Source organism: Pezoporus flaviventris, unplaced genomic scaffold, assembly GCF_033815535.1.
Source record: "Pezoporus flaviventris isolate CSIRO_AGI_PZ_B2104156 unplaced genomic scaffold, CSIRO_AGI_Pfla_v1 ptg000057l, whole genome shotgun sequence".
In the NCBI taxonomy this organism is placed as follows: Eukaryota; Metazoa; Chordata; class Aves; order Psittaciformes; family Psittacidae; genus Pezoporus; species Pezoporus flaviventris.
Window position 1 is genome coordinate 6,465,087 of NW_026892605.1, and position 23,767 is coordinate 6,488,853.

At 40.6% G+C, this 23,767-nt stretch overlaps 2 protein-coding genes across 2 annotated transcripts in view; one reads left to right on the forward strand and one right to left on the reverse strand.

The window, feature by feature from the left end:
• Positions 1–10,878, reverse strand: SKP2 (S-phase kinase associated protein 2). Its single transcript, XM_061469342.1, has 10 exons — positions 10,470–10,878; positions 9,974–10,339; positions 8,163–8,274; positions 7,743–7,886; positions 7,024–7,158; positions 5,378–5,476; positions 3,677–3,804; positions 2,570–2,621; positions 1,768–1,875; positions 1–567 (listed from the first exon to the last, which is right to left on the reverse strand). Exons 1-10 carry the CDS (start codon positions 10,876–10,878, stop codon positions 354–356), a joined length of 1,767 nt encoding a protein of 588 aa, XP_061325326.1. The 3' UTR covers positions 1–353.
• Positions 10,879–11,391: 513 nt separating this feature from the next.
• Positions 11,392–23,767, forward strand: part of LMBRD2 (LMBR1 domain containing 2) — a 32,652-nt gene continuing 20,276 nt past the window's right edge. The window contains exons 1-5 of the mRNA XM_061469508.1: positions 11,392–11,412; positions 19,305–19,534; positions 19,968–20,047; positions 21,935–22,030; positions 22,780–22,947. Of these exons, the coding sequence (XP_061325492.1) occupies positions 19,361–19,534; positions 19,968–20,047; positions 21,935–22,030; positions 22,780–22,947 (518 nt within the window). The 5' untranslated portion in view covers positions 11,392–11,412; positions 19,305–19,360. The remainder of the gene's footprint in view (positions 11,413–19,304; positions 19,535–19,967; positions 20,048–21,934; positions 22,031–22,779; positions 22,948–23,767) is intronic.

Sequence of the window (23,767 nt, forward strand, 5' to 3'; positions counted from 1 at the left end):
AACCAGAAGCACCTTTAGAACACCACAAAGCACCAAAAGCTGCATCAGAACATGCAACAGTCGCTAGAGGCTGGCACTGTTTGATTACAACAGCTGTTTCACAGTACTTCTGAAAAAATATCCCCAGTTACAGAAAAAAAGAAGTCCACAATCGCTCCCACATTATCAGGTTTCTAAAGGCTGTCAGTAAAAAAATACTGTGAGAATATTTATGAAACTACATTAAGGCACAAGATCAAGTCAGAATGCGTTTTACAATAACAATACTATCACTGAAAGTGCTCCAGCATTCTGGTTCTTAAGGAGCTTCACTACACACAGTATGTTTATTGCATCCAGGGCATTGTACATGATCATAAGCCACTAAAATTTCTCAGTGCCAATTTGCATTTGATGCCCCAAATCTCATGGCTCCTTTTCCTACCAACAGTTGGCCTTGCGATACTTGTAAAGTATGAACAATTGATCTCTACGTCAGGAAGAGATTCCTTGAGGACGTCTAGGGAGCCATCAGTCACGATTCCAAATACCTGAAGAGTCTTTAATGTTGGAATTCCACCAAGTTCCCTAGAAAAGAGGGAAAAAAAATACAACACAACCATAAAATTAATAATGAACCTGATTTTTTCCAGTTTGTACCCAAACTAGATAACTGTATTTCTGCATTTTTTTTAGAATTATGGTAACTACTTAAGTTAAATTCCTTTTCCTACTTTTTAAAAGCACATGTTTAATTGGAACTAGTTCTCTGCATTGATAATTCTGGAAATGGCCCGAATAAATTGCTTCTTGCTGCTCTCTCTCTCTCTCTCTCACATAGAGTGAAAATGAACTGTTTCCTCCCTTTTAACTTCCCTGAACTTTAGAACAAGTGTAAGGAATTGCCCCAGATAAAATTTCACAATGCGGCTCAGAGGACACAATCCCCTATGTACTATCAGTTTCCAATCTGTTGTCATGTTTTGGTGACTAGCCAGCCCTGGCTTCTTGATTGCCCAGTCATCATGTGAACTGTGTATCTATAAGCAAGTACTGGACAAAACTGAAAAGCAGAGACACACAAGCTATCACCATGACAGCACGCACTCTACAGAAAAGGTTCTTCAGCTTCCCATTTTGATAGCCCTGTTCCTCTCACAATCTTTTTCTTGTTGATCATTTCCTTAGGATTGACATCCCTCCTGAAAGGATTGAGATAGATAGCTGCTATACTAATAAAAGGCAAAAAAAAAAAAAACAAACCACAAAACAAACCACCTCACAAGCAAGTAAATTTAAGCTGTGTTTCAGTTGCAGCCAATAACCGATACAGGCACAGAATAGGCAAAGGAATGTAAACAGGTTGTCTAGTCAGCAAGTACTGTCAACAACTTTTCCAAAGAACTATACTCTCCTTGCTGTGCACCTGAAAGCCTAATACTGACACCAATACTGGTCACTGGCAGGACTAGTACCTGTAGCTGTACCTCATGGTAATGAGTACCACTAGTTCAATGCCATGAAGGGAAGACATGATGCATGCACTGAACTGCAAGTTTTGTGAGTACACATCACAGAAAGATTATTGCAGATGCTTTTGGTTCTAGCCTGGACTCTCAAAGGTATGTGCTGTAGCAGTCAGGTTATTTTATCTCAGCTCTTTATTCCCAGTTCCTCACACCAGTAAGTTTTTCAAAACAGTGCTTGCAATTCTAAGCCTAAAATAAAGCAAGTTTAAATTAACTTATACTCTGAGAAGTAAATCAAAGCCATTTAGAGATTACTTACGCTAAGTCAGCAGGGGATATCTGATAACATCGGCTAAGACACAGATGCTGTAGATAGCTGAGTTTATGGAAATACTTGAAACACTCAGGGTTTAACATCACGCTGTCACTGTACACAAGAGCACATGAAAGTTTAAGTTTAAAGGAGCAGTAAATCTGCCATTTCAAAAATTCAGGCTAAGAAACTTAATGAATATAAAATTCTTTGTCTACCACTGAAGTATTTTTTTTGTTCAAGATGAATAACCCATATCTAGTGTGTGTGTTGTGGGGGAGTGATTCAATCTTCACTGAAGCAGAAGTTTCTCTGCAGGCAGATATTCAGCAGCAGAACTCATGCCATAAAAAGGCATAAAAATCACATACCAAGATTTCAAGATACTTTAACTGACTAGGTCAAAATCAAAATACACCTTCCTCCCCCCCCCCCGCCCCTGTTCTATGGCCAAGAAACAAATTTATATTAGAATTGAACTAAACCCTCTCTACGATGCTAGACTCATAAACTGCATGCACCTAAATGCTTTCTTCCACTCTACCTACTGGCTACAATGACTTACTAGTTTACAAATCCTGTATATAACATTTATGTTGAGGTAAGAAAGAAACGTTCAAGTGAGTTACCTGCTCCAGATTAGGCCATGCCAGAAAACAAATCTTTTGTAGGTTTAGCATAGAAAGTACTTACTGGTTGTGCAATCCTACACAATCATGCATTATTGCTACACAATTACTGCACTACAATAGAATCGGCAATTCCCTGAACCATACAATTTAAGGACAAGCTGCAAAGGCCTTCTTACCTTAGATCTAAATGGACAAGTAAAGGACATCTTTCCACCAGTGTCTGAACATCTGAAAACAGGACACTCAGAGTCAGTCCATTTTTCACTAACACGATGAATGTGCTTTATACACCCTGCTCACTTCCACAAATGTTCATTTATACCTTCTCTTACTGGAGCTCCACGGCTGAAACACAACTTTTTGTTAAAAAGATATGCACTTAAGACTTACAGCATCCAGTCTGCCTATCAAGATACCTTACAGGCATTTTTTTTAAATCCTCGGAAAAACTGACCCATCAAGTCAGAAGAAAACTCCTAAAAGCCACTTGTGCCAGCAACTTAGCAAGAGAATAATTCAAATGATAGTGCTCTCGAAATTTACCAAGACATAGTAATGGTGAGATGCCCGAAATTCTTGCATATAGAAAAAAATTTCTGCCTGTGTTTACCTACCTGTGCGTCAGCCAATGTCCTATTGCCACATTTGCGCATTGAGAAAGTTAATTTCTTTTTATCACCTAACCCATTTCACCTTTTACCTATACTTTTGTTGCGCTCTCTCCCAAGATCTAGATTTCTCTGTATTTTATACAACGCTGCAAACTTACCCAACTTTTCCTCTTAGAACTATTATCAAGTAAATAGTTAATATTGATTACCGAGATTATTTGCCTTCTAAATTAGCTGGTAGGCCATCATATCAGTAGTAACTATGACTGCTCCCTTTTGGAAGATGTCTTCAGCAGCCACAACAGCAGAATTCTTAAGAAGACTCCAAGTACCTTATCTGGAAAGCTAATTCGCAGTGGAGCATGGGATCCAGTGTATCCCGATTCCATGCCTTACTTCTGAAGTAAGGGCTACACCTTTCACTTGAAGATAAAATGAGCTTTCATCTGACTGTTTTTAAACTCAAAAGACACATCATCCCACCCCTCATGGCTAAGCCAGAGACATGAGTAAGATTGTCTGACAGAAAGCACATCAAGCTACACAGAGCACAAAGTCAGTGTTAGTGCATGATTTTTCCTGTATTCACAGAGGATGCCATCCAGAAGAAAACATAAAGCCTCTTGCTTTATATTATAAAATGGTACAAGAGTTTGCCATGCTGCTATTTACCTTGAATTTGTAGATTCTGTCTGTATCCACTTAAGTTTAATTGGGTTACTTTTGAAGTAATATGGTTGACTGCTGCTTTGACATGGGCATCTGTGAAGTTACACCAGGACAAGTTCAGCTCATCCAACCTACACACAAATGAACAGAGTCATTTAGAAGAAATGTGTGAGTTCTGATATTATCCATTACAGTTGAAACGATGTCTGAGTTCTGATATTATCCATTACAGTTGAAACTTTTAAGGCAAAAACTTGTAACACACCTACTACCAACTGAACTGTACCTGTGACTACAAACTTTACTATAATAATTAAGCACTGCAGCAGGTTACCCAGCAAGGCTGTGGAGCCTGTCTTTAGAGGTTTTCAAGATCTAGCCAGAGAAAAGTCCTGGCCAGTGCTGGATTTAGACCCTGCTGTGGGCAAGGGGTTAAAATAACTTCCCAAGGCTACTTCCAGCTGGAATGACTCAATAATATCTTAGGAAGAAAATGGTTCTTTCCAGGGACTGCCATGGGGAGACACTGTTTTTTCAACTTGCTTCTCAGTTTGCCACCTGAATCTGTTACTACTGAACAGATGTTCACATTGAGAAAAAGGCTATCCATTATTAGCATTGGTCAGATGACCAGTTAATCCTCATTAGCATAAAATACTTCACATTTTTATATAAGCATTAGCCACACTGTGAACTTAACTCTCTTTACATGCTCAATTACCTATAGCCTATCACCATTTGGAGCTCAGACAAAATGCTTGTTTTGTGTACAGGTGTTGTAGATTTAACCAGAGGACAAATACACCATGGACAGGAGAAGCAGAGCACGTGGCTACAGTCGTTATGTAAATGAAAAAAAATAAAAAACACCCACCCCCCCACCCCACCCCCCCAACCAGTTAAATTGCCACTAGCATTCCTCAGATCAGGTTTGCCATCTGCTATCCACTGTGCACTGTATGGACTGCCATTCTCTGAAGAGCTCATGATCCGAGCAATAGAAAGCATTATCTACCCATGAGAGGCAGTGAATGATGAAGGCTTTGTCTGCCCACTCACTTGGACTTTGATTAAAAATGTGCTTTTGCAGAAGCAAAAATTAAGTAGATTGTCCAGCATCTCACAGGAAGTCAGCAGAAAGATCAGGGTACAAATCCCAGACAGACTGGGGCTCAGCTCGGTGATTTCCTGCCAGCAGATGGTTTAATCACTGGCACCGTCAATCTGAGCACAGTGCTTCATAAAGTGAAAGGTTACTGAAGGATCACGAATGAAAAAGCATGATGTTTTCTGCCATTCACACTGCACTCTGATTGCAAAGGGAGCTCTGCAACTCCACTTTTCAGCTCCAAAACACACTCTCACTTTGTGAGGATCATGTACTGCTTTTCTCAAGAAAATTGACTTTACATGATACCAAGCAGACTTCCTTTGAGGACGATTAAAGAAATTAATGAAAAACTGCTGAAGTACGTCTTTGTTATTAAAGAACAAATTGCTTGATGGAAAGAAACTGATTATTCAGCTAATAATAACTGGTAGGCATTTAGGAAGAGAAGCCAGCTCATAGAAAAAAAAAGAAAAAAGAAAAGAAAAAGATATTAAAGATAAGTACAATTGGGATGCATATGGAAAGAATTAAAAAGAATAGTTTTTCTCAGGAAGAGCAGGAAACAGGAATAGCAAAAACTATTTTTGTCTTACATAGAACAGCTGCTCAACATCAGCTTCAAGGGTTCTACAGCAAACCCTGAGCACCCAGAGAGATTTAGTCGCACCAAACTGGGATTCTGAGCAATATATCTGTAGGGAAGAAAAAGGGAAACAATTTTAATATTGGAACACTGCTTGCATTGTTAGGAAGTATGATTATTTTTAAGGGCTAAAACCCCAGGCACAGAATTATTCATTAAATACATGGCACTGCATCTTTAGTAACCTGACCAACCTGAGAGTCACTAAAGATCTCAACTCCAGCTGCTGCATCACAGCACAACTTTGAGAGGGATACTTGCCTATTTACCTTACATTCCTGACAGGTCTGCATATTTATAACTGCTAAGTTTAAAAGGAAACAGTTTATTTTCACCTTCTCCTATTGTATAACATTAAACACACACCATGGCTTATCACAGATGATTATACCTCTACAAAAGACAAAGTAACCATCCCATTTCTGAAGCCACCCCTCTGCAAGATGAAGATTATTTGAGAACAAAACACATGTCCAAACAGCATCCCCCCTGCATGCACTTGTCTGCAAGGTTACAACAGACATGCAAGTGGAAAAACCTGGAAAATCCCTTACATCCAGTATCTAGATTTCACAGAATCATAGAATGGTTTGGGTTAGAAAGGACCTTTAGATCCTCTAACTCCAACCCCCTGCCATGGTCAGGGTAACCTCACCCTACACCATTATCACCCAAGGCTCTGTCCAGTCTGGCCTTTAACACTGCCAGGGATAAGGCAATAAAATTCCAACCCTAATTAGTACTCATTTTCAGGCACTTTTCATCTGGTATCAAAAGCCAACTAACATTGGTTTATTTGTGCTCTGGGAATTTGTTAGTTCTGTTTGGGTTTTGTATGTTTGGGTTTTTTTGCATGTTTGGTTGGTTTGTTTTGTGGGGTTGCTTTTTGTTTTCTTCTCTGGAGCAAGAAAGGCATCAGAAAGCTCAAGAATAGGAAACTGGACACCCAGAGTCTCTACCATCCGAGCTATGGTCCCTGGCACCTCCAGAATGACCTGCTGTGGTTGAACAGGAGGTTTACTGCATGCCCATTAGTGTCATTACAGCAACATTAGTGTCACAACAGCAACAGTTCATCTCCTTGACAGACTGTCAATTTTAAGACACTTACAAGTGAAGTTCAATGAAAAAGTGAGAACCAGTGCAGAAGTACAACAAGCACCTGGTGGGAGAGCTGCTGAGACCCCTTAAAACAGAAAAGAACCTGCATGCTAAACAGAAAGTTCTCCTGGGAGCACAGATATGGGGAAATGATAGTAGCTCCGCTGTACAGCTTGGCTGTGGGAACAGCCAACAGACACGTAAACCCTAGAGAGACGAGCAGGCTTCTCCTGCTTTGGGGAATAAAAAAAGAAGCCCAGCACCAAGAAACACTCTTCCAGAGGGGTATCTGCTCCTCACCTCATCTCTTGGATGATAGAGAGAAATGAGGCAGCTCATCTAGCCTGCCAGCTAGCCCTGTCAGATATCTAAATATGGCAATTTAAAAAGGCTCCCACAACAAACAACTCTCAAATGCATTCTTTTGCTAGCCTGCACAAAATGATAGCACTGAAAGGGAGGTATTTACTGAATATTCCCAAACTTATCACTCACTCGATGATGTCATCAGAAAGCACTAGCCCCTCCAAGCTGAGGTTCTGCAGCTTTTCACACAGACTAAGAATACTCTGGAGACTTGCAACAGACATTGTACAGTTCGACAAATCCATACATTGAAGTTTGAGAGGTCTACAAAAAAAAAACAGAAAGAAAAAGGAGAAAGGCAGGTTACAAAAATTTCATTAAAACCTGCTCCACAAATCCCCCAGACCATAAATATATCCCCTACAATAAAGCTGTGCAAAGCCTGCAGAAAATAATACTTTTGTATTCAGCTGTACATGAACATACTAATAAGCTCACTGGGACTACTGTTAAGCTACCACCCAAAACTGGAGACCTCTTAACTTCAAGACATTTACAGGATTCATCATAACAGCTGACAGTCTATCCTGCTGGAGTTAAATATTTTTTTGAGTGTTCCATATAAAAACACTGGAGATGCTAACAATTCTTGGTTCTACAAGATACAAACTACATTGAACGATGGTTGCTTGATATTTTCAAACAAATCACAGTAACTCAGTTTTAAACAACTGACAGGTGAATGCAGATCCTCTTGCTTCAACACATCTAACTACTGATCAGCTCTTTCACACTCCAGAGACAGCACAAATGCTATTACTGGTGGAGACCTTAAAACCAAAATACAGAGAAATTGTGAATATTAGAGACAATGTTTAAGGATACAGAACATGCAGAAAAATCCTTACTTGCTTGTTTTGAACAATGGGCTCCCAATAGAAGATCGTGGGCAGCGGAATACAGTAACACCTGCAGGCAGCAACTGTCCAACCACCCCTGGCAACAAAATTTTACCAGCCAGATCAAGAGTCTGCCAGAGAGATTCATCAAACCTAAGGCACAGAATATTACTTGTTAGTGAGGTAGAAAGGGTGAGAGGCATGAGTACAACTACTGAAAGTTTTCAGTGTCACAAAAGACCGAGAAAACTATTTAACAGAACTTACTAATGTTGAAATATGCAAGCCATCTTTTGATTATACATACATATAACCCATATATAACATAAACTGAATTATATATGAATAAACAAGGTAGGAACCAGATCATTTAACAGTCTTTGGAAGCAAAGTTTTTCTTAGTACTACAAGATGAGAAGTAATACTTACGAAAGACGATGCCACCTCTTGCAAACAACAGAAACTCTTATCAAGTCACTTAGGGGCAAATATGCAAAGATGGCCAAAAGCAATTCATCTGGAAGTGTATCCCAAGAAGCACCTTTAGGAAAAGAGCAAATGTTCTAGTTAAAACTCATTCATTTTTGCCTGCTGATGAGACAGACTGTTAGAAAGCACCCCTGCATCTCTAAGCATTAGAGATCAGCCTGCTACTCATCTCCCTTTCATGTCTTTGTTGTAGGAAGATATTTGTGCAGGCGCAACTGGCAAATGTAAAGCTTTCCATAACATCAACCTAGTATACATACTAAAGGTATAGAAAGACAAATTCCAGGGGAAAAAAAAAATATCACAATAATCTTTGCTCATATACTCATTTTTGAAACAAGAGCATCTCAGTTACTTCCTACGTATTCTAAGGCGTGTATGGTCCTTCTTTCCCCCATTCTCTTCTGAAATGCCCATCCTTCCTATTCATGCCAGGCTCCCAGAAGGGAGCCCAAAGTGAGCTATGCTTTTGCATGGTACCTGGGGAAAAGGAGGTACTGCAAACTGCTCCTTAAATTACGCACACTAACAACCAAGAATTATTTGAAAAGATGTGGTGCAATCTCAGCTTCTCGTGAGTAGATACAGAGCTCCAGAAGGTGTTGCCATTCACATTCTGATTGACAGGTTTAAGAACAGCTGCCTATAAACCAGAATCTGTCTTGTTTAAAATCAGGGTCATCTGACAGCATTCTGTCATGGTTTAAGCCCAGCCAGTAACTCAGAACCATGCAGATGCTTGCTCAAACATCCCCCTCTTTACTCCCCCTCCAGGTGGGATCGGGAGGAGAACTGAAAGAATGTAAACCCCACAGGTTGAGGTAAGAACAGTCCAGTAACTAAAATATAAATCTACTAATAGTAATAATGATAGGGAAATAACAAGGGGAGAGAATATAAAACTAAAAATGGGAAAAAAAACAATAAACACAAGTGATGCACAACACAATTGCTCAGCACCTGCAGAACGATGCCCAGCCTGACCCAAGCACCAATCTGGGCCTTCCAGGTAACTCCCCTCAGTTTTTACACTGGGCATGATGTGCTGTAGTATAGAATACCCCTTTGGCCAGTTTGGGTCAGGTGTCCTGTCTTGGCTTCTTGTGCCCTTCCTCACTGGCAGAGCACAAGAACATCTCAGCTTCTTGTGCCCTTCCTCACTGGCAGAGCACAAGAGCATTTCAGCTTCTTCTGACCTTCCTCACTGGCAGAGCACAAGAGCATTTCAGCTTCTTCTGACCTTCCTCACTGGCAGAGCACAAGAGCATTTCAGCTTCTTCTGACCTTCCTCACTGGCAGAGCACAAGAGATTAAAAAGTCCTTGATCAGGGTAAGCGCTACTGAGCAAGGACTACACTCTCAGTGTGTTATCAGCATTGTTCTCAGACAAAAGCCCAAACACAGCACTGCACCAGATACTAAGAAGGAGAAAAATAACTGTTACAGCTAAACCAAGGTCATGGTTCACATCATGGTCTAGCCAGGTCTGGAGAGAGCTGTAATTTTCCTTTGCATTCTGCAGTTTCTGCAGATGGAAAACTTTTCAACACCAGGGAAAGGAGCCCAGCATCCTATAACCTTTTTTAGTGCCCCAGGTCTTCAGGTTACAGCCCTGCTCTTTCTCTGCCAGTCCCTTTCCTACACCCTTCGCTGTATGTTCCCCGTAGCTCTCTGGCAGGGTCTTTGCATTGCTTACAGCTCAGCTCCAAAAGGAGGCTGAGGTATGCCCCGGCATACCAGCGTCATGGTACCTGAATCGCGGAGCAGCCGAGGCCGGCGCACAATGACAAAGTCCCTCTCCTTCATCTTCTGCCGTTTGTGAGAACAGGATGATGCCCCCTGCGCATCTTCTACAGTGTTTTCATCGTCCACCTTCTCCTTCTTAAGGACAGACACTCCCAGAAGCTCCGAGGTCCTGCTGGCGTCGCAGTCCAAGCCCCACAAAAAGCTGGTGGACACATTGTTGCTGGACACATTGCGGCTGGAAGATAAGATATCTTTGAGGTGTTTTCTGCAGAGACAGGCTCTGAAGGCACCGCGTATGCACAGAACCACTTCACGGTCACACTGACCCCACGTCCCTAATATTACGAGCGCTGGGTCCGCTGAGCCGTCAGCTCATCAGGCACACTCAGCCAACCCGCCAGGGATCACGCAAACCCGGTTCCCGGGTCGGCTCCGCGGGCGAGCAGGGGGCTGGTGAAAGACGGCAGAGATGCGCTACGGCTCGCACCCCCCCCCGCCCACTTCTCCCACAGACCGTGCTGCGGAAATTCAGCGCAGCCGGGGGCACTCGACGAAGGGCCGAGGACGAAGGGACCGTGGAGGGGGAGCGCGGGATACTCCGCTCTACCCCATCCCGCCAGCGCTCCACGGTCAACGAGAGCGCCGCCACCCCCGCGTGCTGCACGGAGGCGGGAGGGGGGCATTCCGGGAGACCCGCAACCACGGCCCCATGAACGGCTCGCACCCAGGCACCACACATCAGTTCCCGCCGCGAACGCGCGGGAGGAACGCGACGCTCCGCGCCCCGCGAACGCTCGTGAACCTGAGCTCCCCCGCTCCCTCGCATCCCGTGCGCCAGCGGGCAGAGCGCGGCCCGCTCCCCCACAGCCCCCCGCTGCCGAGGCCGCACGCACTCGGGGCACCTGAACATGTCGCCGACAGCTGACGGCCAGTCGCACGCTCCGCTCCGCTCCCCTCAGTGCACAACCCCGATGTGCCGCGCCGCGCCGTTATAACCCCGCGCGCGCGCGCGCAGGTGGGCGGGCCTCCCGGAAGCAGGTGGCCGTCCGCCGCAAAGGCTGCCGGGAGTTGTAGTTCATAGTCAGTCAGCCTGACCCGCACCCACGCCCACACCCCGCCACCGCGGACGGGCCGTTCCCACAGTGCCTTGCGCCCATCTCCGGGGCGGAGGGGGGGGGGGGTGATGTCGACGTCAGCGCCGCTGGGGAACGGCGGTCGGGTGTTGAGGGGCAAACGTGGAGGCGGCGGCCGCCATGGTTATTGTGACGCGGAAAAAGCCGGGAGTGGTCGCCGCTTTCTGCATCTGAACCTGCGCGTCGAGGCCGGCGGCAACCGGGATGGAGGGTGGCGGGGTCCCGCGAGGCACCGGCTGCTGATCAGGGCGTTCTGGCTGTGGTGAGGGAGCGGCGCGGCCGGGGGTGCCGCTGCGCCGAGTCACGGCGGGGTGTGGGCCTGCGTGGGGCCGGGCGCGGTGTTGTTGGGAGGATGAGGGGCGGCCGTGTCTCCCCCCCCGGCTGGGAGCATGACCCGGGTCCGGGGCGGGGAGACCCTGTGCTCACCCACGGTGTCTTTGACGAGGAAGCAGCAGGGAGGGGACACTGCGGGGGCTGCGATGAGGACGGGAGGAACCGACGTGTTGGTCTCTCTGCTCTTAGTCCCTGATTATTTTTTTTTCCTTCCTTTAGGGACCTCGAGCAGGGAGGTTTACAGCACGAATGTTGATGTTTGTTAAGTGTCTATCCACTTTAGTTCTGTGCTCCTGACAGGCCAGTGGGCACACAGTGATCGGCTTTAATGGGTGTAATGTGCGGTGGCTGTTTCTGGTTTGTAAGACCGGAATCTCGCTGACATTGACATTTTATCGTGAAAGGTTTTCCTGTGCTTCACTGTGAAGGCCTGATACCGAGGGCCTATCAGTTTATTCTGGTCTTTTCACACCACGTTTCAGATTCACATCAGGGTTTCTTAAGGAGCTCTTCATTCCTTTTCTCCAAACTGCTTGTTTTGAAATTGATGGGGTTGGAAAACTAATTCTGAACACACCTACAACTCCACGCTTAGTCAGCCACTTGCTGGTAGATGCTGCGCTTTGTTTACTGCGTAACGATGGAGAGACCTGCCTGTAAAGCTGGAGATGGTAATGGAAAACATGGCACATCGTATGCAACTATCAAATCAGATATTGATAGTAGTGTGGCTCAAATTAGAATTCATATAATCTTAAGAAAGAGCTTGTGGTAAGTGTTTCTAGTGTTAACTGAAGTAATGGAACAATTGTTTAAGGGTTATAACGTGGATAGTCAAATAAAAGAGCAGTGGTTTTTTTTCAGTAAAAAAAAAAAGATTATTGTGTTACCCTGTTCACCAGCCTGTTTTTCTGTTTTTTTCTTTGTTAATCTTTTCACTTTTTTCTGTTAATGCATCCAAAGTTGAAAGAAGAATTTGCTGAAAAGAATAAAATCCTATTAATTTTTAAAAAGCTCTGAATTACCAAATAGTCTGAGTTTGCCTCAGTACAATGTTAGGATTGCAGTCATGTGGTTGACCACATTACTGACACCTGTTCTGTGTTACTCTGGCAGCCCAGGTTGCAATTTCTGTTATTTTTTTTTAGATTCTTACTGCAACTGTACAGCTTTTGTATCTGATTCTATTTGAGTTCCTCCAGTTGGGAACCAGCCAAGTTGGTTTCTTCAGTATGTTATTTCCAGAGTACTTCCCTGACCTGTAGGAAAACATCAGCCTCTGTGGTAGTTAATATCCCTTATTAGAGGACATGGCAACACCATGTAACACAAATGATCTTTGCATGGTTTTGTACCAATGGTCCCTGCTTGCTTTAGAACACAAAAATCTCCATGATTCTTGTTTAAGCATTTGTTTTTTATTTACTGCTTCTGTGGAGAACCTAGTGTCCCTCTGAACTGGAGATTACTGCTATTTTAAATGGAGTCAGTGCAGCATTTTATGATTTTTTTTTCTTGTTTTGCTAGCTATTGATACGCAATCAATTAAAAGTTAAGTCAGTTTAAAACCTTATCTTCGTTGCAATGTAGTTGAAATTACAGGTACTAATAAAATGTCAATCAGTACATAGATTGACTGTTGCTTCATAGACGAGCAAAGCTATGCAAATTATGCTTTCTTGAGTAATTTCTCCCAAATAGTCCAATCAGAGAACTTGTCAGTTTTCTCAGGCAGCTTATGGCTGTTTTCTTTCTTTAGATAGTTTCCTTAATGTGCTGGGGTTAAGCAGCTCTTTGTCTGTTATCTGCTTATAAATGCTTACTATTTCCCCAATCTGCAAGAGTCAGTGTATAATAAGTAAAAAAAAAAAACAAACAAAACCCAAACCACCAAACCAACCCCACCCCTCTCAAAACCTGAAACCAGGGAAAAAAGGAAACCCCAACAACACAAAGCAGACTTGGATATGAAAGTTGCTGAAGGGATTATTATTATTGTCACTTGACCTCTTGTTCTTCTCTCTTTAAGATTTTTAAAATGTGTCTTTAGACCATTTTGTTGTTTAAAGATGCAAGTGTCAAGAACTCTTTAGTCTGGAGCAGTTCTATCAGTCCAAAAGGTTTAATCAGGTCTGTAAAGTGAAGTGTTACTTTCAAATTCTTAACAGCATAGTTTTCCAAAGTAGGGCAGGCTTCAGTACCCTGTCCAGGTCCTGAACCTTCAGAATCTGTCAGAGGTTGGGGCATCTCATTTTTCTTTTGCCAAGTGAATGTGCTAGAAAAAGCTCAGTAGTCACTAGCAGGTTATTGCCTGACAGAGAAGTAAAGGTCATCATTGAACTAGGCATTGATATTTTATTGGACATGGCAGCTTTCACTTTGTGCTTGCTGCTGAGGTGTGAACTCTGCTTGAGGTGGGAGATGCTATCACACAGATGTTTTTTTGGTATGCTGTGGCTCTCACTTTATTTTATCCATTACTGTCTTTGATATCTCATAGTTTGGTAACTTTCTTGGTGACAGTTTGAGGTGTTTTTTTTTCAGATGTAACTATGGTGTTTAAAATACAAAGCAAGGCAAGGAGATCTCTAGCTGCTTTGCTCTTCACGTGTTTCAACTAAAGCATCCAGGTTTTCTGAAAATCTAAATTTTCTGAATCTGATGTTTACCTGAGAATGCTTCAAGAACAATGAAAAAAGGCTGTAGTATTCTAGAAATGGCTGAGGTACCAAAGATAAGAGAACCAAAAGCATTGTGGCTGTCTTTATTACTAATTTTGAAGGACAGGGAGAATTAGCGATGACAGGCTAGTCTGCTTCCTTTTGAATTCCTGAAGAAAAATCTGGAACAAAATCTATTTGTTAGCATCCAGAATATAGTAGTTGAGTAAAGGACAGCATCAGTTTGTTAAGGACAAATTCTTGAAGTAATCTAACTTACTTCACTTATAGGCCTACTGTAGATAAGAGGGTCAGTTGATGTCTTACATTTGGTCTGTAGTAGGACATTTTATTCCATTTCTCAGGATGTTTTTGTTGGGGAAGAATGGTGGAAACAGCTACTGTTGTAAGGTCAGCCTCTTGTCAACTGCTCTTCATGATATTTACAAAGAGTTTCCATAATGAAATAATGTGACTGTGATAACTTAAAAAGGCATAAAGCTTGAAGAAATTTCAGACCTTTCTGAGTGTGGTAGTGGAAACCAAAATGCCTTGAAGATTCAGAAGCCTGCAGGAGAGGAAGGGGTACAAATCAGTACAGTTTTGTGCTTGCTCTTAAGTTAGTCTTTCTGATTAACTACAGAAATACCAGATAGAGAACAGTGTGGTGTTTCTTAGAGGAAAATAATTGGGAGGGCATAATAAGCTGAGTACATGAAGGGAGTATCACTCAGGTTATACTTCTATTGATACATTTCAGTAAGGCATGTGAAGCAGTGTTTAGCCTCAGTTCAGGCCTTCTCAGGCACTAGCTGGGATGCTGCCTGTGTTCCAGCTCATTGTAGGAGTGGGTGAACTGAGGAGAGTATCCAGAGCAGAAATGAGAAATCTGCAGAAAGTGTGACATTAGACTGACTGGGAAGGATTGAAGCACCAATTACATTAGTCTGCAAAATGAACAATCTGGTGGTAAAATGCTTTCCTGCAAAGTTTGAAAAGAATAAAACTGGGGTACAGTCTGATCTCAAATTTCTGCTAGCAAGGTATTGGAGACCACTTTAGTGAGACCAGGGTCCCTTGTTCACAGATATGCTCTACTCTTTTTAGCTGTTCTTTAAAAATATAATATAGTGTCCTGGGTTTAGCAGTAGCAGTCATTTTTCTCCTTCTTAGTAGCTGGTGCAGCGCTGTGTTTTGACTTTTGGCCTGGGAACAGAGCTGATAACACTGATGTTTTAGTCTGACCAAGGACTTTGTGAGCCTCATGCTCTGCCAGGGAGGAGGGGAAGCCAGGAGGAAGCAGAGACAGGACACCTGACCCAAACTGACCAAAGAAGTATTCAATACCACAGCACGTCATGCCCAGGATGTAAGTGAGAGTTACCCAGAAGTGCTAGGACTGCGGGGTTGGAGGAGGTATCGGTCGGTGCTTGGTTGGGCGGGGTGGGGTGAGTTATCGGTCGGCGGGTGCTGAGGTGATGTATTCTCTCCCCTTGTTATTTACTTTATCATTTTTATTATTGGTGGTAGCAGTAGTGATTTGTGTTATACCTTAGTTACTAAACTGTTTTTATCTCAGCCCATGGGAGTTGCATTCTTTTCGATTCTCCTCTCCGGGAGTAGGGGGAGGGAAAGAAGCGGGGGGAGTGAGTGAACGAATTGCCTGACTGGTTTTAAACCACAACAATAGGAATGTTTTTGTTGTTAAATTTCATGCTCTATATGAATGCTCTAAGAAAGTGTGGCTTTTTTATTTTCTGCTGCTTCATTTATTAACTTGAGTATTTCTGTACCAGGCAGATTAGTTAGCTCATTTGTAATGTAGATGGTTGTGAGAGTGGTTAGTCTTGACGTTGGCATGGTAATTCAATATTGTTGATAGTTTGGAGTCTCCCAAGGCAATTAAGTGTGAACTGAGCTTGCAAAGAGTTATTGACAGGGTTTGGACTCTAGGGGATTTAATGTCAGAATCTTGAAATGTATGTCCTATATTGGGGTAATCAAACTTCCATTAGTGCAATTAAAAACTTTCTGATTCTGTATGTGTCTGAAACCAAGAAAGTCCTAAGTCTGCAAAAGAGTTTCGCCTGTTATTGGTTAAGTTGCACTTCAATGCCAGTGTTTCAGATTTTGATCTTATATTAATCTGTAGCTGCCTTATTCTCCAGAAACAGAGTGTGCTGATACTCTTCCCCTCAGAATGAGGAATTTTGTAACCTTTTGCCATTGCTTGATAGGAACATGTTCTAAGCAGCAGAAGGTTGTGCAGTATGAGAGAACTCTTCTCAAGTACTTTGTTGCTCTCAGGAGAACGTTCTTTAGGGGATCAGGAATTTTAGCCAGCTGATACTAGGATGCCATGCACTAATAGCGAGAAGCCTGCCTAAATAAAAAAAAGGAAGAGAGCTATGGGAGAGAAACTTACCTTTCTTTGCGGTACCAACCAAGTTCAGAGGCAAATACTGCTTGCTGCAGGAAGGTATGGCTTTATAGCCTGCAGTAATGTATATTAAGGTCTAATTCTAGTAGCATGGATCCCAGATACGTCTGTCCCATTAGGCAGGATTGAGTTCACAATAAGAGCTCCTCTCAAGCATTCCATATATCACCTTGTGGATTTTTTTCTGTTTAAGCTGTGTGTGTGGAGAACTAGTTTTAAGTGGTTTCTATCTAAAAATTTTGAAATGTCATTTTGAAAATGTCTGTTTTATTATTTCAAAACAACTCTTACTTGTCATCAGTTGCAGTCTGGAAAAAAAATTAGGCCTTTCATTTTGTATGTTGTAATTGCAATAGGAACCAGGTCAAGAAGAGAAAGTAATTTACATGTGCAAAGTTGCTTTTGCCTTTGAAAGTGAGCTAAGTTTTGGTGGAACTCAATTCCCATCTCTGTTTTTTAGCATATTCATTATCTTTTTATGATCCTTTTGTTAAGTTCCCTCATGGTAGTAACAGTATAGCATATTGCACAAAAACTTTTCACCTTCTGTTTTGATAGCAGCTTTTTAGGAGTGACTATAGTAAAAAATTGTATACCGCTACCGCCAATAATAATAATGATAAAGGAAATAACAAGGGAAGAGAATACAACCGCTCACCACCCGCCGACCTATACCCAGCCCAACCCGAGCAGTGATCTTGCCCTTTGGGTTACTGCCCCTAGGTTCTATACTGGGCATGACATGCTGTGGTATGGAATACCCCTTTTTGCTAGTTTGGGTCGGGGGTCCTGTCTCTGCTTCCTCCCAGCTTCCCTTCCTCCCTGGCAGAGCATGAGACTCAGAAGGTCCTTGGTGGGATTAAACATTACTTAGCAACAACTAAAACCAGTGGTGTTATCAGTGTTGTTCGCAGGCTGAAACTCAAAAACACAGCAGTGCACCAGCTACTAGGAAGGAGAAAAATGACTGCTACGGCTGCATGCAGGACAATGCTGTATAATTTTTTTGTTTACATAGTATAAGGTGTGGCTGTAATGGGCACCTACATATGTCAGAACGCCCTGCCTTCATAAAGTCGATATATAATATTTATTTTCCATTCATTTTTGTTGGAATTTGCTATGATAGTATAAATACAAGAGACCACTTTTTGAGGAAGCAACAATGGTACAACAGAATAGACAAGGACTTGCTTAGAATATGTGATTAAGAAATAGGTTAGCTATCCCGGATTTACAAATGATTTAGCCAAAATTTGGAACAGGCAGATAGCATGGGGGTACTTTGACCTAACAGAAATTCTGTTTATTTGGTAAACATGTTAGATAAAAGACAGAAGGTGAAAAGGACATGCATCTTTCATAAGAAATAGCAAGGTAACTCAAGCTATTTTCAGAATATGGGGTGCTTTGTGTATAGCAGCCAATATGGAGTAAACAGACTGCTCTTACTATTCTGAAATTAAACGTGAAAGTAGCAAAATTGGAGAGAAAAAAATTATAAAATAATTGTCCTATGTGTCCTAAAAGAAGTACTAGCATCACAAACTTTGGAATTTTGTAGTGGAAGTAAGACACATCTCACTGCTGGGTGCCCTCATCCATAGAAGATCTGCTTAAGCAGTATACTGAGAGATTGGTAGAAGAGTAAGTTTATACAAATTCTGAAGGGATTTAAAAGTCAACTGAGGAAATCTTTTAGTAGTAGCATTTAAAAAAAAAAAATCTATCAAGTTCCAATGAATAGTGAAAGCACTGAAAATACAGCAGTGGGGAAGCCATAGCAAAACATATGCTATTTCCATTAAATCAAACCAGCTATGATGGTAATCCTGATGGAGAACCAAGCCAGTCTGACCAGAGTAATAAACTTTTGTTTATTTATAATGTGTGAAGTGCTATGGTAAAAAAGATGCTTATTAAAAAGAGTCAGAAGCAGTTTAATTGACAATGTGACACGTCAGTGAAGTTTTCCCTAATAGGTTTGTGCAGCTTACTGGCCCTTCGCATAATGGCACTGGTACCAGGTTTGTAGATGCTTCTAGCCATCCTGAATGTAACGCAGAGTAACTAAACCCAGAAGTGTAAGCAAACCGACAATGTATCATGGGCAGATTAGTAACAAATTAATTGAAACCTTTGTTTCTATGATAGAACACCAGTAGGCAGGTGAATTAGCTAGCTTGTTACCTTTTTACCCTATGAAATTTGAAACCTAAAAGAGGTACCTCGCAAGTACATGCAACATGTACTGCACTGTACTTTTATGCTCTCTTGAGTGCAGGATTTAAATGCATAGTTAAGGAATGGTCCATTAATAAAGTTGCTCATTAGCTTTGCAGAAACATTTAATTTAAACATGTAACCCTTTGTCCAAATTTGCTGATTTCTTCTAAAACAAAAAAAAATCAGAATATACATATGTATGTATGTATTTATTTATTTATTACTGGACTTAAGCATTACGCTTATAATCTTATTTAAAGACAGAGATTTGACTTCTGGATCTATTGTATGTCAGGTAGGTGAATAAGAGATGAGATGAGTATGTTGCTAGAAGTGACAAAATTGAAATGACATGATATTTTGATTTCTGCAGAGAACTTTAGAACACCTTGCTAAAAATCTTGTTCTTCATCTGATCAGAACTCTTGTCATGTGAAGTAAGAAAAGTCTAGTTATGGGTTAACAAATGTCTGTTAAACAACTCTTTTCTGCATAAATATCTTTCAGAGATTTTAATGTAATTAAATGTCTTTCTGTCTTACAGTTCTGATCTGCCTTTTTAAGTGGGCTGCGCTGTGCAGCTGTGGTGAACACTCAATAATGAGTGGGGTAGCGTTGGGCCTTGAGATAGTATTTGTCTTCTTTCTGGCCTTATTCCTGCTTCATCGGTATGGAGACTTCAAGAAGCAGCATAAGCTGGTGATCATAGCAACGTTATTGGCTTGGTATCTCTGCTTTCTTATTGTATTTATACTGCCTCTGGATGTCAGTACGGTAAGAGAGTTGTGAGATTTCCTGCTTAGATGTGTAAAATGTGTATTTTTTTTTTTAACTAATAATTTCTTAAACATCAAATAAATTTTCCAAAAAGTATCTTACTAAAATAAACACTTGTTACCTTTTTGCATGACAGCATCTGTGCTTACAACTAACGTTACTTTTTGTTGATCTCACCTGATAAAAAACATATTTCAGATGCTTTAAAATTTCATTATTTTTTTTTTTCAATATAAATTATCTCTTTAGGTAACAAAAACACTTCCAATGTGTTTACTTACTTGTCCTGCAGATTGCATGTTGTTTTGAAGGTTTATTACTATATTTGCTCCAAATGCAGTACAGAAAATGTCTTTTAAAGTGGGTCTTATTGTTTTTAAATAGATGTTATACATTTTTGATCACTGATGTAAAATTAACTGTCTTGCAGACTATTTATAATCGGTGCAAACTTGCTGTTAATTCCAGCCCTGCAGAAAGTAATGGCTCTTATGTTTCTCTTGCTCCAAGGTATGAGCTATATGTTTTCCTCATTAGATAATTTTTCAAGAAGTGTTTTACGATTTTCTTCTTTTAAATGATAGGAGTGTACTGTGATATAAAACCTAATAAACAAGGGTTATCTGTGTGATATGACACCTGAAGATTGTAATCATACAGGAAGGTGAGCGAAGAAGTGAAGAAAAATGCATCTACATCTACTGGTAGAATTATGCAGTTGTTCTAACTGATTACCTAAATATTCCTTTCTTTTTTCTTTTTTTTTAAATCATGCTAGATTTCTTCTATCTTGTTGTTAAAGCAGTAGAACTAAGCTTTTCAAACTGTCTTGGTTATCTGTGAGGACAGACCTTGGTGAATGGTTCTCTTTCCTCCAGAGTCTTAAAGACTTTAGACCTGAAAATCTAATTTTGCACGTTATGAATGAAATTGGTAGACTTGTCTTATATGTAAACAGTATATCCAATTGCTTATTATAATTGTGTGTACACACACACATAGTAATTAGAATTATCTGAAATTTACTACATTCTACCAGAGTAATGATAGTCTGCTTGCTGTCTTCTGGCAGGAAGGAAGTAATCCCTAAAACATGGTGAATGTGGGCTCTTTCCATGGCTGCTCATTCTTTAGCTGCTATTGGCTCTTTCTGTATGTTGTAGATGTAGATGTATGCAGTGTAGTTATCTGTAAGACAATTAGAGCATTTGAGATGTCAGTTGATCCATCCATGCAATGTATTGCCAGTTCTGTTGCACCACAGCAGAGGCTATCTGGTTGTTGTATATTCATGGAAGAACAGTAAAATGCCAGACTTAGTGACACAACTTTGTACCTTTTATTTAAGACTATGGAATTTACAATAATTAAGCATACTTAGGTAAATACACAATTTGAAAACTATTCAATAGCGTTTCTATTTACTTACAGTTTCAGAACATGCTGGTGGATGTTGTATTACAGTATATGACTTGAGTATTTCAAATAGCAATATCAGTGTAAGTTTGAGCAGATATTGTGTTGATACATGTCAGATCTTAAAACTTCAGGTGACACCTGTAGTCACACTATCATTCTGTGGTAATTTGATAGTTTTGAAACTATTTAGGCTGTGTACATAAAAACCCACAGCTCAAGCTTAACTAGTTCAACCCTGGAAAACACCAATTATTTCTCAATAGGTAATCTTATTAAATTGACTGTGTTGCCCCTTGACTCACCATTGCTTTATTACCCAGGCAGGTGTGGGAATAAACATGAAGTGCCTTAGAGAGTAGATGTGCACTTTGAGTTTTGCTCTTTCATTTTTTTTCACTGAAAAGTTTCTTGTGGCTTTTTTGGTCTTCTGAAGCAAGCGCTACCTGTCAGAGAAGTGTTGGCTCAACAAATCACGGTTGATATAAGCCTGATTAAGAAATAACTAATACACTTTATTTTTCTTTTTTAATTGCTAATGCTCTTGGTAGTAGAGCTAGGTAATGGGGCCCCTAGATACTTCATAAGAACCTACTCCACTAACTAAAGTTGAGTAGTCTTCTGTCTAAGGAGTTGATTTTTCTTTGCATGAAGCAAGCATTTACTGCCCAAAAAGAAAAAACTATAAGCTTGTATTGCTTAATTGTTTATCTCTGTAGACTGTGAGCTACTGTTTTTTTTCTCTAAGAAAGCTGCCTTGTACACATATGTTATGTGTGGTGAGGAGAGCAGTAAGCACTTTAAAGTAGTGATTCAGTTTATTTTCTTCTGAGATGATTGTTGGTTGACTATGTACTCAAATAGTTGTGTATTACTTCTATGCTTTTTTTCAAAGACCTTTCTAGATAGAGGAATTTATAGAAAATGTATTTTATACTTTTGGCCCTAAAACTAATAAGAAGTTTCTGTACACTGTTACAGCAAGCAAAAATGCTTTAAACCCTGGAGTTACATTCCTAATGGAATTATGCCAGTTTTCTGGCGTGTTGTGTATTGGACATCACAGTTTTTAACATGGTAAGTAAAGCAAAGCAACATGACAAAGACTACAGTATATGTGTAGTTTCAAAGTGTGGCTTCTTAACAGTGATAATACACTTTTTAAGAATATATGTCACTATTCCACAGACCTATCTAGTCATGTATTATTTGCTGGCAATGAAATTTCTCTAATAATTAATGTATTAAATTGAGCATACTTTTTCAGGTGGCAGCGTTTAACTCTTGCTTCACTTCTTATAGTTGAAACTGAGCAACTTATACAAAGGTGTTTATGGATAGATTGTCAGAAAAAAATGGGGTTTAGGCAAACAGCAAAATAACTCATTCATAAGTTGGTTGATTTTTGAGTAATATTGTAAATAATTTTGTTTTACTGGACATACTCTATAAAGCTATAGATGTAGCTGCAACAAACAGGTTGTCTGTGCTTTTGGGTTAGACTGATGTGTGGTTTCAGATCAACCTACCATCAAATTATTATTTTTGTAGCTGTGTCAAGAATATCAGAGTTGGTAGTGAGTTTTCAATTAACTCAGATTTTTCGAAGTAAAGCTAACTGTATAGTTTCTATCTGCAGCATGTTTAAGGTTTGCTGTCAGACTAGTATATCTAGAACAAAACATTGAACTAGTCTTTAGCTTAAACACCCCTATCTCAGTATCCAGCCACTGCTGGATAAACCTACTGTTTGGGTTTTTTCTTCTTTTTGTCTTTTTCCTTTTTGGTTGACTGATGTAATTTGGTTTTGTTTGCTTTCCTCTTAGGATTCTGCTACCTTTCATGCAGTCATATGCTAGATCAGGAGGGTTCTCCATTACTGGAAAGATTAAAACTGCATTGATTGAGAATGCAATCTATTATGGCACTTACTTACTGATTTTTGGAGCATTTTTAATATATGTGGCTGTAAACCCAAACTTCAATTTACAATGGTAAGAATAATATTGTAAGGACTGGCATGGGTTCTTATGAAACTGTCATAGGTAATCTCTTCCATATATGAAATGAGTGTTTTTATAATAAACAGGTTTAGTTGATCTGACTTTTGCTAGGCAGTTGGGAAGCTTTGTTGGCTTTTTTTGTGAAAAGGGATTTTTTGCCTATTTATAGAAACCTATGTTTTGGTTTTCTAATTTTGGCATGTGTGGCAGAGGAGCCCCTTGCATTAGCAGTGGGATATTTTTTTCTCCCTACAAATCCATTTACAAAGTTAGTGCAGAAACTTTGTCAGTGGTGTCAGAATAACATCTTTCAAAAATCCTGTGTCAGTATTTCCTGTGTAGCGCTTCTGTCTTCTGTGGATTCTATTTAAAGGAGATAAAATACTTGGTATTTATAACAGTGCTAATGGCCTTCCATACTAGACACAATTACCATTATGTAATGCCTCATCGCTTTCAACTCCCTCTTTGTATGCAAATCTTGCGTTCTGAGACTGTTGACTATAGTGACTATCATTATAATGTTTCAACCTTGCTTTCAGTAAGTTTGTTAATTTCCTGTTGCTTCCTAAAGAAACATACTCCTTGAGAACAAATATTTTTGTTTTCGCTCCAGAGGAGGCAGAAGTGTGGGAGATACAGAAAAATTGTGGCAGCTTTAAATATGATCAAGTAGCAGACTTGCCCTAGGCAAGAATTACGGATGATACTAAGCCTGTTTCTTAAATTTGAAAGCCCTGTTGATGCATAGATACTTCAGGGTTGCTTTCTTGAGGATGGGGTAGGAGGATGTTTTTTGTTTGGGTGGTTT

Bases quoted from the DNA above. Each gene is read 5' to 3' on its own strand.
- SKP2 (XM_061469342.1), bottom strand. From the start codon at position 10,878: ATGTTCAGGTGCCCCGAGTGCGTGCGGCCTCGGCAGCGGGGGGCTGTG. The intron at 8,275-9,973 runs GTACCATGACGC...CTTTTCCTAAAG, and splicing joins TCGGCTGCTCCGCGATTCAG to GTGCTTCTTGGGATACACTT. The intron at 7,887-8,162 runs GTAAGTATTACT...TCTGTGCCTTAG, and splicing joins AAGAGGTGGCATCGTCTTTC to GTTTGATGAATCTCTCTGGC.